The following is a 16,650-nucleotide window of genomic DNA, read 5'->3' as shown; positions in this document are numbered from 1 at the left end:
ACACAGAGTGACCACATCTGTGCATGCAGGCGCTGTTTTCAGCGAAAGACTACTTAGCAATTTGAAGTTCGGCTTCGCACGTTTTTGAAAATTGACGTCTCGGAGCAAACAATAATCATGGATAATTCGAGACGAACAGAAGATAATTCATCGGTGGTATACGCTCAATGGAATATCAACCCCTCACCTTGTCGACAGTGAGCTCCATGTGAAAACATTTGCCCTCAACAATGACAAATGGACAAATGGGTTGCATCATACAACAAACAAACCTCGGCAGGCTAGAAGCACTCTCGAACCGCCTCGTTCCTGCAGACTGATAACACGACGATCGTGGGAATTCTGGAAGTACACCATAAAATCCCCGTACTACTCCGCCTGATGCGGCCTCCTCCACATATCGAACTCACTCAGGCTTTTCGAATGTGTGATCACTTTGCAAAATCCACGAGCAAACTAACAAGTAGGAAAAATTCCATATCTGTTCATTCGTTTTGCGTTTTACATTACTGCGAAATGTGAAGACGATAACCCAAACTGTGATTACACAGTACAATGAGGATGGTAATTGCCCGTAGCCAGTGAACACTTACAGCAAGTTACAGCTGACCGGAACAGTTATTCGCGCTCGTACTGAGAGTGTTCTGTTTCAGAGCAGCTGGGATGATAATCAACACATAGAACTCGATGTATTTCTCGGTACACCAGACTCCGGGTGTCACATCAGTAAACGTGGGGAATCAAGGACGGGTTTCTCAAAAGCTTCCCTACTTTCCTTCCTTACGAAGTCTGTACTAACATAACGAATCTTCTCTTAGTCCGCAGATTATTTCCCATTCGAAAGGATGTAGAAGATGCCACAAGGCGTTTGAAATACTCCTATTAATACTAGACTACTCAAATGAAACCCATTCCAGATCAGGACAGAGGCGCGTTCCAGTTGGAAGTTCTTGTGGTATGAATTTCCGAGGTCTGGATGTCTGGGACCGTTGACATAATTTGAATGCACGACATTCGGTTTTCTCAGACGAAATACGTGAACCCTGAATGACCCACGGCACACTAAACAGTACACTTTCAGTGCACCTGGTATTCATTGTTGTGCGCTGTAATTGCCATTACAATTACGAAATTCAACCGCTTTTCCCCGCTCCGGTTTGTCTCCAATTTTCTAAACTGCACGCACCCACAAGTTGCCATTTTCCATCTGCGGCCTTCCACGCGAATTCACGACGCGCGAATGCAGCAGAAAGCCTCATGTGCAAACCAAACGCAGCTGAATGTCATTTGCTATAATCAAATGTTTCATGAAAATCTGAGATTATACTGGTTGTGTGAAGATTTTCAGGATGTCGGATTTGGTATGGGTGAGTAGCAGCGAAAGTATTGGAGGATCATGCACGGTAAGTATTCTCATTGGCCACTAACTTTGCAGACTTGCTCTGGAGAACCTCGGTTCTCTTCGCCTTTGTTTTGCATCCTTCCTGATTCGCACTCTATATCCACTCTATATTCAAATCCGAAAAATAATCAAAATGACGGTTCAGCGAAAATGCGTTTCACCATGCTATGGTAAAACACTCATGCGAGTCTGCTCACTAAATGCGATGTTGTTTTCAACGTAGTCATATGCTATCACCGACGACGGACAGTTTGCAAACGGGGATTTCGAAGAGCCATCCCGAACCTAGTTTTCGAAGAGTCCTTTCCCCCACGTCGAATGAGACTTGATCAGCTTCATGGTCATACGTTTTTCACAAGAGTGAATTACCTATTGGACGTCCACTAAATTCGTTTTCATCCTGCAAAGTAAACTACTTTGGTTTGTTCCGGTATTACGGAATTCGAGAATGTCTTGGAATAAATTCCTAATGCATCACAATTTGATACTGCATTTGATAGGTCACGAAAGAACCACCCGCATGTGAACAACACATTGGCCGCCTGAGTGGGTAGGTTCGGAAGTGGACACGAGTTTCGAGCTTTGCATTCGTCTTTCTGTCACTCATCTTCAACCATTCTGGTAAATGTGGCCAAATAAGTCTCCAAAAGTGGCCGAAAATCTCTCTTTGCACTACAAAATGTAATGATTGACAAAGTCAAAATCGCTTTGAGTTCACCCATGTTCAAAGTATAAAATGAGCAAGGCCTCAGTAAGTTGTATCGAATAAAGTGTAAAGTTAGCTGGACCAATCAGATTTTATGCAGAAAAGTAACCAATCAGATACCGAAGGACGATGACCGATTAATATGTAAGAGACGTCTCTGTAGGAATTTTCATCTGGACAGGGGAAACGCTAGATATGACGTGGTCGGCAATAATTATACCATGTATATCTGTACATCTACAAATCACCTCGAAAAGGAGGTTCTTTGCTGAAGGTCGTGGGGAAATTTGCTCTCTAAATAAATAATGCGGGAATTTTTGGAAAAGGAAGGTGGTTAACAGCTCTATAAAAATAGGTTAATTTCTGGACAAAATTTTATTGCAGTATAAAGGCACCTCCCTAGCCGAGGCTTTTCATGATTTATTCCGGTACGTATTAAAATTCCTGGCATCTGCCTCTGCAAGAGCTTGTCAATAGTTTCATAGCTGTCTTTTTTTCTGGCTCCCAGAATTCCTATCTCTAGGATGAAATCCCTGGGACGAAAAGCCTCTCCAGGCTGAATGGGTCCCACACATAATGGGCAGGAGAGAGTTACATGTAGAATGCTCCATCCAAGGGGCTGGCAAGAGAGTAGTTGAAGTCGTCCAGCCGTAGTACCCCTTCACCTAAGTGCCATGCCACCCGAAGGAAGCCCGAGTGACGGGATCCTCTCAAGTTGCCCAAGTCTAGGCAGGGGAAGTCGAGAGGCAGAGATTGAGTTAGAACCGGTCAGTAAATATGAACTCTAACAAGTGAGCTTTCCTGTCAGTAAACTACTATAATAGTTAAGAGAGAGCTTAATGTTAAGTGAGGGTCACGGGTGGACTGGGTACCAGTGAGGCGATGACTAGCTTACCAGGCGGAGTGGCATCCTTTGCGGGGTATCCAAGGTACGCATACATGAGATGCTACTTTTGCGCACCTTAGTGACAAGCGGTTTCTGCTAACCGTGAATTCTTTTCCCAAATTTTTAAACTTTCAATGTTGCTGTACCTTAAATTCAGTCAGATTCCTACTCAGTGTTAGCCGTAAATCCTGGATCACATGTCTTTACTAATCCGATGCAGTGTCTAAATTACCGGAAACAGTCTTTATGCAAAAGAAGTAGAAAACTGCCCGGTTGATGTCCGTTGCATTTTGATGCCCCCCCCTCACATGATCGATCATTATCGGATTAATCCTTTTCACAAATGAGAAGCCTATTTCATTCGAACCTCGTATGTGTCGTTTGATCTCGCCTAGATCAAGCACCCGAACAAAAGTAGAACTGCATCCGAGATGAAAAGTTTTGCAACTGTGAATTTTTCAGAATCCACTAACAGTCAACATAGGTAAACGCGTCAGCAAAGAAAATTGAATTCAGTGGAATTGTACCAACACTCTGACCTCACAAACTGCAAGGTGTGTACCGATGCGGAGCGGGTGGATTGAAACTACGAGGAGAGTAACGGCTACTCACTGAGATCAATCATCTGGGAAATCCACCAAGCCAACGCTTTGAGTTATATTCTCAGTACCAATCAATTTTGAGTGTTGGTCTGCGCTGACCCAAACCCAAAAACATTCGCAGTTGTGAAGTATGTCACTTCGAACGTTTTTGAACGACTGTGGAATCTACTAAGCGATTGCCTTCTTGTCCACCCTAGTACGTTCGCGCCCGCCAAATGTTATTCAACAAGCCACGTCATATGCCCTGGACGGTCGGACCTAATTGCATCATATTCAAGTTAATGTAGATGCTTATTCCAACTAAGTACTCTAGTCTATGAGGACACTGTAAACCAGATGCAGACCTACCAGATGGTGGGGTGGGAGAAGCTTTCAAACGAATGTTTAAAACGCGAGCAGTGGATTTTCTTCATTTTTTACGTGCACTCTTTCACTGTACTTTCCAAACGAAGGATGTGATTCTCGGCACACTGTGACCTAGACTGGGGCTCACTTTCAGTTCAGCCTGTGGGACACGGTCACTGCATTAGCAGAAGTCCCGAAACACTACTGAAGCTACCTCAGCTGACGGCGCATTTGAGGTGTTTGCCAAAGTCCGCTTCAAAGTACTGTGTTTTGTTTCAGCCTGTGATGTGATTGGCTTGTCACAAAACCCGTTATTTCGGTTCAAAGTCAACAAAACACAGGTTGATTGTTCTGTGGTTATCTCTAATTTACCGTCGACTGTGTGTAAGACTGCTCGTGGTGACGCACATCGAATGAGAATTATTTTGTAAGTGATCTCGTCACGTCGTTTATTGTTGGACAAATAAGATAACATGAGATTGTTCAATGTCCATAAAAAATAGTCCCTCACTAAAACGCATTCAAAACCAAAGCCATAATGAATCTCAGTACGTTTGTGTCCATCGCCTCTGAGCTTTTTTTCCTAGACGCTGAGCCTAGGTCTTTTCTGTGGAACGAATTCATTGGCCAGCTAAAATGTCCAATTTAGGCATTATTTTTGGCTCCTAATTTAGCATACAGATGAGTATGATTAGGCAAAAACTTTCTGCATGTGTGAAGATATGTTTGACTCCAACGGCAAAATGTGGATATTTTCGATCACCCCGAAATAATCACCAGACACTCAGCCAGACTAACCTACGTCAGTCCGTGATGAATTACGGAATGATCACACCCTTGTTGAAATATATTGTGACAGTGGTATCCATTGTTGTTCTATTCCCGAATACACATACATCGATTATGCGTACGGAATGTTGAACTTCATCCGTTAGTCAATCCGTGAGTTGCCTAATTCAACGATAGTGAAAACTAGGATCGAACTCTCTTACCTAGCAAGCTCTGGTTATCAATCACATAAAAAAGTGATGTTTTCAAAATTCGGCTCGCGTAGCACCTAGTCGGGTGGAAACAAAATTTCAACAAACAAGCTGATTCTGACTAACAGAACAATCGTTAAGTACATGCTAAGTGTTTTTGAATTTTGAGCGGCCGAAATTTACTAGCACCAAGTCTGATTTACCGAGCCATCGAGTTGCCCCCAACAATCACTTGAGAAACATACAATCTACAGATTCGCTTTCAAGAACCAACAATTGGAACCCATGTAGAATTACCACCACTTTTCAATGCTGGCATATTCCCACACAGGTTCACCCAAATGCATCTGCACAACTCCCGTAGTGTCCTCTCAGGACTTCTTCACTGAATTTTCACGTGTCTGTTCAATGGGCTGAGTCGGTGCACCGTTGGATTGTGTGTCGTCCCAATAGGGGACTCATTTTATGAACTTCAACAAATAGGCACAACAACAAAAGTTGACTACACCATAATTTCTGCTCTGTCTCCTGAGATACTGCACTAGCTTCAACCCATGTGATCAATCTCCTAGATAGTGCATAGTGAGTCCAAAAGTCGAGCCTAATGACCTTGGTGAAAAGGGAACAGATTCNCATTAGACCGCCTGGGTCATCAATCCAAAATAGAGTAAAATTCGATTAGAGTAAAGATTTATGCTTGTGTTTACGCTTTTCCTGGTTTGTCTGAACCAGTTAAATCCTGGTTTGCGAACCGCTTGAAACACTGTGCAGAACTTCGCGATGTGACTTGTGCACCGATAAGCAACAGATTTGGTGAGAACACTGGGACCGTGTTTACATGATGAGCATGGAAAGCTGTTCCTCTGTTTGGAACATATATTGATGCCTAGCAAACTGCATACAGAAATGTTTAAAAAACCATCTGAACTGTGCAAATCATACCTGCTTATTCAACTCACCTGGGGCGCAAGTGGCTTTGAACATCCTGTGAGTGTTTTCGGTATTTGTGTCCAGAAACAGGGTCAACTTTTTCTGTTCAAACGTGCTGTCCCATACTTCCCTGCTTTCACAAAACTCTTCAATATGAGCCAATTTACCGGACACTCCACCGAGTATGTGCAAGCCATTGGTTTTGCAGTTAGTGGTACTTCCATCAACCTACAATGCGAGCGGAGGAATTGCTTCAAGTTTCTGCATTAGAAGTGAAGTGAGTATATGAAGGAACTGAGACCACAAAATTAAGTGCCGAGTTTGAGCCGACACTTGTTATGTGCGAGATCTCGTGTGACTAAAACTTTGACTTCTTTGACTCGTTTTCTGACATCAATGCTAACAGCGGTTATTTATTTGCCCAAGTCCCGTCCACATTGCATAATCATTCATCATCAGAGATGGGAAAATCGATGTAGATAATGGTGCTTTACCTGCGTGAGTTCTCGTATTCTACGTGACATTTTCCCAAGACAAAGTTAAATATGGGGAACATTACGGAGGGAGCCACCAGGTGCTAGCATTTCACAAGCATTTTGAGGTACTAACCACTTCAAAAGCCAATTCAAGTGATTCGGAAAGAAAATGGCATGAGAATCACCATAGACAGCTCCACATCTTGCATTGCTTGCAACTAAGTGCTGGCTGTCGCTGGAATAATATCTTTGTGAACGCATCGCACTGACATCACCTACACACTTCTTAATCCCTTGCACACAATGCTGTCAAGCTGCACGCTGCCCCCTTGGTTTTTGTGCCATTCCGGATGCCCGACGATGAACCGTACGTTTGCAGACAGTCTTCTGGCATGCGCAGAACATGGCAGATTCGACGTCGTTGGCGGTGCCGAAAGTTCTGCGCAACTGAATCGCCTTCATCACAACCAAATATCCTTCCTCCAATTACCTCGTTGCAAATTCACTGACACCATCCGACTCTGACCGTATTTACGAGATATAAGTGGACAACAATTTGGAGATGGCTCACATCGTCTGCCCTCAGAAGCCACGTCTGGCAACCACACAGCAGTGCAGTCCCTAATGTAACCAAGCAAGTGCAACGTTTACGCTCAGCGATATGCCACATCTGAAGCAGATTTGTAGGCGTGGTTCGTGTACTGAGACAGACACATTTACGTCAAAGCTATTGATTGTTTCCGCAACCAGGTGGATCACTTTGAATTACGCGAAAAACCGTAGAATTCTAATCGTTCGAACTGCAGGTTTATAGACGAATATTGTCCTATGAATACAACAATAAAACAATAGAAGTGTGTAGACCTTAAATTGCGTGATTACGAAAGCATCTATGCACCAGGATTGGTAATGCTAATTCCAAATAGCATCCTGGCCACAGATTGACGAAACTCAAGCGTTTGTAAGGGATGAAGTGCGTGGTGACAAGGTCAAAGAACGGTCAGGTGAAGGAAAGAAGTGCGAACATTTTCATCGTACACAATGAAAACGGAAAAAAAAGAATCAAAAACAGCCGACACAACTGCCAAGACATGTGGAGGCCGCCACTTGAACTGCAAGGTGCATGTTCAGGGACAGTGCGTTCAGGCCCACTGTGAAGATGGAAGGCGCATGCCGCAAGATTCTATGCTTTTGACCAATTTGGTCAACATGGTCCGTGTTTTGAAGTTGTTTTTAGAGATGACAACCAGGTTATCCGTGTACTCCAGACCTACAAGTTTCCAACCAGCAATAATTCGAACGATGAGGCCTTGATGACCTTCCAGGCTTAGCCTGGAAGTCGAACAAGCATGCAAAGTGTGTGGAAGATATTATGGTGCATTCACGCGCGGTCAACTTTGTGAAGCTGACGATAGAATTATGTACACAGAATTGTGGAGCATTCGCTTTTGTGCAAGTGGTGTGGGCATCACTGACCAATCGACGGAGTCGAACGTACACTTGAGGTCAAGGTACATCAACTTAGTGGGTCATTGGTACATGGGGAATTACTGTTACACCTAATGGGGTGTCAAAATGCGTACGATCAAGTCGCTAACGGGTCCACTTTCCGGTTGTGGCTCAATCGCAAAGTCTGCGTGCCACCATAGAACAACAAAGTATCATTGACGTCAGCTACCTTGTTAGAGTGGGAGTCAAACATGCATTTATTTGGTTACTGCAATTACTGGGAGTACCCTTTTTGTTTGCGGGTTGCATCTCATGGGTTTTCTTGAATTCTGGTTCCAAAGCCTTCCCAGTGGCTAAGAGATATATGCGCTTATTGTGTACACTGTAAAAGCACACTAAAACTCTACATCGAAGTCCACGCAGGTAATCCAGAAAAGCTGGCAAACCGTGATCAAACCCAGCCACGAGTGACTGATGTCTACATGGTCGAGCGGGTTTCGGGGTGGTTGTCATCATTGTGTTAAACCGTTTCCCCGGACCCAAATGTTAATGCAGCGGATAAACCGTGTGTGAGCGGTCTACTTTTGAAGCAGGCGACCTAATTTGATTTGTCCTAGCGTCTCGTGTCTAAACCAGGACGACCGGAACCTGGAAGAGATTTGGTGAAAATCACTTCAGCTGCACTAAATACGCCCTATACCCTGGTTTCAGACACCGCGTAAAACAATACGCATGGAATCCAGCGTACCAGCAACAAATGCATGCTGTCTGTTCAACCTACTGTTCCTGCATTCAACCTGCAAGCATTATAGGTAGTTATGTGCACCGGAATTCGGGGTCTAAAGGTAGACTTCGAGGTGTTTGGACTTTACGCTGAATCCCCTGAAGACAGACGTAAAAGCGCTAATCCTGAGCGTGATGCCAAGCAAAAAAGCCAGTATGTCCTACTGTGAAGAAACGCGGATTCGAAATTTGGGTAGTGTAGGTTGGGAAAAGAAGTGTGTGAATGACACCAACAACAGTTTTCCTTATCCACGCTGTTACATGCAGAAGGTGAGACGACCCTGGTGATGCCACCAAAGGACGGCCGATACAGCAAGATAACGTCCCTATTTGTGACGTTCATAATTCTACGCGAACTGCAATATTGTCACAGAGCACACGCCTACACAGAAAGACGTTTCGAGACCAAAACCAAAACCGTAGTCTCAAATCGCCAACCGCAAACCTGCGCATCCACGCCACTGGTACAGAAACTGCAATTCCAGGATATGGTCTAGAGTCTTTATGATGGTTTCACAAACACTGTTTGATTATCGCTCTGCCAAGCTAGGCGAATTATATTCATGAGATTTAACATCTTATGAATCTTCAGACCAGGCTTGGTGTGGAATGTCGATCGCCCTATAGTCGTCGAACACCCATTTTGAAAGCAGCACTGCACAACCCGGTGATTTACAGTACGTATATCCCCATGATTTTAGATTACTACAGCTTTTTTGCTCTTGTTATTTACGGTGCCACATTAGGTGTTGAAATTCCGCGTATTCAGTGAAGTATAATATGACCTCTCCGGTTGTTTCACGTCACCGTTGGACTCGTCCTGGAGAATCTCGCAATTCAGGAGAGCAGATAGTTTGCCTGATCAGGTGTGGCTGTCAGGTGTCAGTGCAACAACACACTTACGACTGATGAAATAATGAACCATAGTTGATCCGTCTTTTGGGCTACAAACTCCTCAATGCAGAGCCGCGGATTTCTCGGAAACTGCAGGTTACAAGGCTGCGTGTACATTAGGAACGGTTTAATGGAGTTCAAGCCATGACTATCTAGATAGACACCACATACATAACAGAAAAATTCAGTAGTGTGAACAAATTCCTGTGCATGCGTTCGGGAACGGAGTTAGACCACCTCACGAATCTATAAAAGACTAGTTCGACGAATAGAATGTGAGTACACTGACAACGAGGACGACGATAAATCAAGAGAATGTTGGTGATGATGAGGATGCCGTTGAAGAGCGTATGGGTGATGATGAAGATGAACGCGATTTGAGTATTCTGGAGCACAATCACGTGCCCTCCGTGATATGGTGCCAAAAGTATCATTTTGGTGCATGGGACAAACATTCCTGTTAATATTGTTCAGGTATGCACACTCGCACATTGCTAATAGTCACTGACTATGCGGGGCTTAACTGTTGCCCTGAGCACAACGTACAGGCTTCTTTGAATCACATCACTGGGTAAACATCCTTCATAAATGATTAAGCGGTCATTTTTGCAACAGATCCTTAAGCTCGATTCGACCCTGATATATTCACCTGCATTCTAAAGGAGAGGTTAAACTTACATTGAATTCTTTAAATTGCAACCGCATTTGGAAATCCTTCGGTACCTGGATTCTCCAAAGACACTTCAGGGGTTCGTTCGACAAAAACTCATCAGGAGGGGATTTGATGTATGAACAAGAATCACTGAATTCAAACTGACAGTTAGCTGTGACAACGAGAAGAGAACAAATTCATAGGGTATTTCAATGAACCCATGTTGACCTTTGCCAACATTATCAAACATGAGTGTCAAAATCTGACATGCGACCGAAAAACTAGAGGTCAACCATTAGGAACAAGCTTTCGAACGCTACATATAGGATAGCAGTCGGTCTCATTTATCTTAGGTGGTTCCACTGAACACGATTCCGGCACTGAATAACAGACTATGTAAAGCTATTCGAAAGTAAGACGACCATGCTAAATAGAACAGCGAAAGCAGAGTAAAGGGATAAGCAGGCAGAAAAGTCAGGTGGAAAGAATTTGATATTCGCATATGATTGTATAGTGACTGCCCACTCGTTCTACGTTTAACGTTATTAGGATATCTGATGATGAGAACTCAAACTGTGATTACACAGCACAATGAGGATGATAATTACCTGTAGCTAGTAAATATTTACAGCAAGTTACAGCTGACCGGAACAGTTATTCGCGCTCGTACTGAGAGTGTTCTGTTTCAGAGCAGCTGGGATGATAATCAACACATAGGACTCGATATATTTCTCGGTACACCAGACTCCGGGTGTCACATCAGTAAACGTGGGGAATCAAGGACGGGTTTCTCAAAAGCTTCCCCTACTTTCCTTCTTTACGAAGTCTGTACCAACATAACGGATCTTCTCTTAGTCCGCAGATTATTTCCCATTCGAACGGATCTGGAAGATTCCACAAGGCGGTTGGAATACTCCTATTAATACTAGACTACTCAAATGAAACCCATTCCAGATCAGGACAAAGGCGCGTTCCAGTCGGAAGTTCTTGTGGTATAAATTTCTGACGTCTGGATTTCTGGGGCCGTCGACACAATTTGAATGCACGACATTCGGTCTTCTCAGACGAAATACGTGAACCCTGACTAACCAACAAAAATCGATCAAGTGCACCTGGTATTCATTGTTGTGCGCTGTGAGTGCAACAACGATTACGAAATTCATCCCGATTTCTCGCCTTTCCGGTATGCTTCCAGTTTTCTAAACTGCACGCACCCACAAGTTGCCATTTTCCATCTGCGGCCTTCCACGCGAATTCACGACGCGCGAATGCAGCAGAAAGCCTCATGTGCAAACCAAACGCAGCTGAATGTCATTTGCTATAATCAAATGTTTCATGAAAATCTGAGATTATACTGGTTGTGTGAAGATTTTCAGGATGTCGGATTTGGTATGGGTGAGTAGCAGTTATGCACGGTTGGTATCCCCATTGGCCACTGCCCTTTCAGGTTGGCTCTGGAGAACCTCGGTGATCCGCAAATGATGCACCATCTTGCTCATGAGCAGTAAGTTTTGTGCTTCGCCCTCTAAATCCAAGCGCCTAACGAGGAAATTTTGGTAATATACTAAGACGCTTCTTAACTGAAGCCGAAAAAATTGGGCAAACTTGTAATACAATTTTCGCCATGCACGTGAAAGTTATCTGTCAGAAATTCCGCCGACGGAGAGATTGCAACTATTCGATTTGACTAACCAATATGAAAACACAGACATCGAGGATCGTTTCCCGCGCACTCGGTACTACAAGATAAGTCACGACGAGCATACCACTATCTCGTTAAAAACAAACAGGTGCGAAGATGAGCGTCTACGTCTAGTCTCCAGTTATTCGGATTCCAGTAACCCACAAAATTCATAGAAACCCGAAAACTATGCTTACCTGATGAGAGCCAGTAATAGCAAAACCTCAAATGGGCTTCTAAAGGGCTTCCAAAACATTAACAGTAGCATGCAACGTATGGACGCGACTCACTCGACACATAAGTGGCTTCGAAATAATCGCCTTCAACCGATTCGTCAGTGCGGAGTCGAATCAACAAATTTGATCCAGTCGACATTAGCCACGCATTGTCACCTTCCGTTCCACACCATTTGCCCAACTCCGTTTCAGTGGTTCCATCCACTTCAATCACTGACACGTACTTTGCCTGACAATCGGGAATCCTGCTTACCCATGTGTCATACAGTAGACGAAATTTCCAAATGAATTTTACACAGTGAGATCTCCACTCAACGAACGCTCGAATAGAAGGCAACCACAGATAGTTTACAACAATGCCGCCCAAATGTCAAACATTTGAACAGACCAGCACAGTGCTGAACTTCATTGGAAACGACGTAAATCGTTTATCTTTCGAAACAAGCGTATTCCAAATTCTACATTAGGCGAGATGGATTGCCCGACTCATTGGCGGACATCGGGATATGTGGGTGACATACATTGTCACTTGTGCATGAGTATGTCAAGGCTTTATGGACGAGTTCAACCCAAGCGTTTTGCGCTCATTCTGTATGTACCATTGAAGTTGGATTAAAAAAATATCAATGTGTTATGTGGACAAGCTTACTTTGAATCTATTGAAGTGCAGTAAGATGGGTTTTCCGGACGGGTTTCTGATTTGCCAGTCACAATTGCGCTTCTCGTCAATCCTGCCAGTCCAAGTAATTGAGCCGTATTCGTTGTCGACCAACTCGCTGCACGCGGCTTCATGTGAGGGAATAGAAATAGATACTCTGACGCGGTGTTTAGTGCTCATGTCTCGTGTTCATATCTGTCGTATATGTATTCAATGGAGGCACTCCGTTTCCGTATTATCAATACCAATTTATCAATTTCTTTTCGCGTGGTCGGTGCCTAAACCACATAGTTATTTTTCTATCCAAAGCTGCTGTACACACAGCCAGGATTTTGCTGGCTACATGACTGTCGAGCCAGTTAGAAAATGCGGATCTTCTTTAAACAACTGCAGTTTTCGGTTGCATGGATCGTCTGTATTTGGCTAATAGTGAGTCAGTGTCCCGTTCACATCATTATAATATAGTTATTTCCACACCAGGTGAAGAATATAAGAACTGTCCCATCAAGCTCAGTTTTATCAAAAAAGTTGAAACGTACTTTTTTCTAAATAATGTGCACGATGTTACGAGTTACGTACACCTTAACTCTGTTCAACTTAATTCCGGCAACACGGTGACCTCATAATCTACGAGGTTTCCATCAGTAAATAGCATGATGATGGAATGCCGTAACCGGAAGCGTGAACCGCTTATCCTGCTGATCATTTTAGCCAAGAAATCAAACAATTAGCCCTTTGTCACACGTTTCCGGACTGCACCTTCCAACTCTCAGCTCCTTCATCCGTACGTCGGAATGAACCTGGACATTTACGACTCACAAGCTGCGCAAAATTCTTCACCCTATCTGAATGGTCAGTCATGTAGCTTCTTCTGTGAAATTAACCTTGAATATCGAAGCAATACAATCTGCTTCAAGCATCCACACTACCGATATGGTGCCGTCTCTTTTCTCGCCATGTACGAAAGTAAAATAGCAAGGATCCTGAGCCGAGTACACATAACGTAAAGAAGGTTTTTCCTTGAAATTAAACTGAACTTCAGTATGTTTGAGCACCAGCTCTGCACCCACCGATTCACACAATTGAAATCCAATCCCAACATGAAATCACCCCCTAAACTCATCTCACCCAAACGAATTTGGACACTGTTGGATGCTGTTCGAAGTTCCCGTTCACGAACACCAGCCATTTTCTGGAAGGTCGCTCACATGTGCGCGCATTCATAGCCGATATTTTCCACCAAAGAAATGTGCATACTACACTCGGGAGATTGAGAAATCGTCAACCTTACAGGTGTAGCATGAGGCAGCCTCACTAACATCGCTTTTCGCTGCGAACACTGAATATGACATACGAATTACTTGTACGCGTCTGTCACGATGATAAACAAATTGAACCCAGGGGTAAACTTACCCACTGTTAGGGCCGTTCCACTTTGAACTGATGAGGAGTTTAAATGTACAATGCATGAGTCCACCATCTAACGATAATCACTACAGCTATACGTATGAAATGCCAATGTGTGATATATTTATGGCGTAACACAAAAGAGGGTAAAGAGATCGGCACACTACTGAAAACATGCAAATACTTGCCGCATGATTCATGTCATTTTGCTTGATCCTGTTCACAAATAGGAAAGGAATCTGGCGAATATACACTCATTTGCAAACTAATTTGGTTTTTTCGAGAGACATTCAGTCGCCTGAAAACATCACAAAAGATTCAGATGGGTTCCAGGTGAGTCTCTTGAAAAACCAAATTAGTTTGCAAATGAGTGTATGTTCACTAATTCCGTGCAATTTGGTTTCAAGTAGAACATAGGGTCGACGGAAACCCGAGGACTGCGCCTACCTGATGAGCCCCAAGAAGGGCGAAACCGATCGTGGACTGTCGATAGATTTTCAACAACCTTATGAGTAGTGCATTACAAGGAAAGGAATCTCATTCGCGCCACATATTTGTCGTTTAGTCCCTCTCACACCAAGCACCCAAACAAGGATTGAACTGCACCCAACCTGGAAAGTTGTGATCTTCCCGATTTCCCAGAATCAACCAAAAGTCAACAGAAGTAAACATGTATCAGCCAATCAAAGCCAGTTCAACTGAATTGTGGCAACCGTGTAACCTCAGAAAATGCCAGTTATGTACTGACGATGAGGAAGTAAATGGCGGGGAGCAACAAGGTGCGGACACGGGCACTCATCGTGATTCTCTGTTCCGAATACTTAAGCAACTGTTGTTTCTATTTGTGGGCTCCCAATCAATCAAGTGCTAAAAACATTCGGCCCTAAGTTTTACGCTCTCTTTGACGTTAAAATCCCGGCATGTTGTTCCGCATAATCCTGGGCTTTTTAAGGTATCGTCTAATTAGCGAAAACATGGTGGACGATATAAACCAAAGAAGGCAAGCATGAACTGCAACAAAACACAGAAAATCAATCATGTTTGTTGCTCTTCAGTGGATGACGAAATTTCAAGCTCGAAATCCGATGCGCTGTGTAGCCATACATGAGAAGCATTTAACTGGCATATTTTCCTTCTCTAAGGCTCGATCTGGAATCTGCGCACACTGGAATGTTTAGGAGCACGCAGGTGGCTTGATCCAGTCCGAGCGTTGAGTTCTAACTAATTAATATCTGGGTTAATCGGTGATTTTCCATTTTTCGAGAAATTTCAACGATATTCACAGCTCTTTTCGGTTGGTTCGCTTTTGAAACCAACACAGCTATGTGTGGTGCCGCATTGATCTGAGTTGATCAACGGGCACCTTCCAAACGATACGGAAATTCGGCTGGACATCTAGCAGTGGTCCTTGTCTCTTAAATTATGAAAGACTCAGTTAGCTATCATATATTCAGTTCTGAAAACTGGCCTGATCTGTAGGGAACCTATTATTTTGGCTCGGATTAAGCCGGAAGAGAATTGGTCTGTGGGTGTCACCACTGCATTGCCCCTGGCGTGGCCCTTCAGCTGTGTGCAAACGTGCATCAACCGGCTTGGTGTGGTGCACCTCAGGCGGAAATTTTTTGTGTGATTTCGACATAAGCAGCACGTTGTTTTCATTGATGGGTTGCACAAAAATGCACGTCTCACGATAATCCAGAGCATAGTAGCCCTTTATTGAGAATATTTAGATGGGATTCCATGGAAAATTTCCTACAACCTCAAGTTTATTGTGCTCAGTGCCTCCCAGATTGACTTCTAGACCGGAATGCTGATCTACAGAGCTGAGCCAACATTCTACAATGTGTCTTCTACAACAAGCCGCTAAACATAACTCCACTCTTGAGCCCGTACAACTGTACGGCGTGAAAATATAACCTGATCGGAGCCAGTAAAATCACTTTCCACTGGGTAAACCCAACATGAATCAGGAGTTACTAACATGCACCTGTCGCGATAAAACACGAATAGAGTGCACCGACAGACTTACCGGGTGCTCTGTCCACACTAACACCATCATCTGGTGAGGAGGCTAGTTGTAAAATGTAAAGAAGTTAGTGTGAAGCTAAGCTAATATGTGATATGGTCGCGGAGTAACAAAGAGGAAACAAGATCGAAATACCATCGAAAAACTGCAGGAAGTTCTCGCAGCAGAGACAATACCCGCAGTTGACTTAAAGGTCTCGATTGCTTCAACGGCAATACGGCGCATTGTGGATGATTAAAATGCTTCAAAACCTGTCGGAACCAGCTAGGTTCGTTAAAGTGCGGTGAACGTTTGTATTCTGTGATGCGGTTCTTAAGAATTTCTCTCCTCAATCAGAAACCGAGCAAATTGAATTTAACCCTGAGATATCGTTTTGACACCGTTTTGGTTGTTTGTTTGCCACGTGAAATGAAATGGTAGGTGAAGAAAAGAATGCAGAATTATGGAAGGTCCAGTTAGCAAGACAAAAATCAGAATTTTTCTGCTCTCTTCAAACAATCAATCATTGTGTGGATCCTGCCACAACGTGAATAAATC

General features: G+C 43.6%; 1 protein-coding gene across 1 annotated transcript in view; it reads right to left on the bottom strand.

The window, feature by feature from the left end:
• T265_11934 (hypothetical protein) overlaps positions 1 to 16,146 on the bottom strand; it is a gene marked incomplete at both ends in the record, with an annotated part of 38,030 nt that extends 21,884 nt beyond the window's left edge. Inside the window, 7 exons of the mRNA XM_009178765.1 lie at positions 5,881 to 6,068; positions 7,480 to 7,659; positions 7,713 to 7,732; positions 10,132 to 10,277; positions 12,077 to 12,267; positions 12,672 to 12,808; positions 16,117 to 16,146. Coding sequence (XP_009177029.1) covers positions 5,881 to 6,068; positions 7,480 to 7,659; positions 7,713 to 7,732; positions 10,132 to 10,277; positions 12,077 to 12,267; positions 12,672 to 12,808; positions 16,117 to 16,146 — 892 coding nt within the window. The remainder of the gene's footprint in view (positions 1 to 5,880; positions 6,069 to 7,479; positions 7,660 to 7,712; positions 7,733 to 10,131; positions 10,278 to 12,076; positions 12,268 to 12,671; positions 12,809 to 16,116) is intronic.
• Positions 16,147 to 16,650: the final 504 nt, after the last annotated feature.

This window comes from Opisthorchis viverrini (genome assembly GCF_000715545.1).
Source record: "Opisthorchis viverrini unplaced genomic scaffold opera_v5_653, whole genome shotgun sequence".
NCBI lineage: Eukaryota > Metazoa > Platyhelminthes > Trematoda > Opisthorchiida > Opisthorchiidae > Opisthorchis > Opisthorchis viverrini.
The sequence above is the reverse complement of the archived record's forward strand: the minus strand, read 5'-3'. Positions and strand labels throughout refer to the sequence as shown.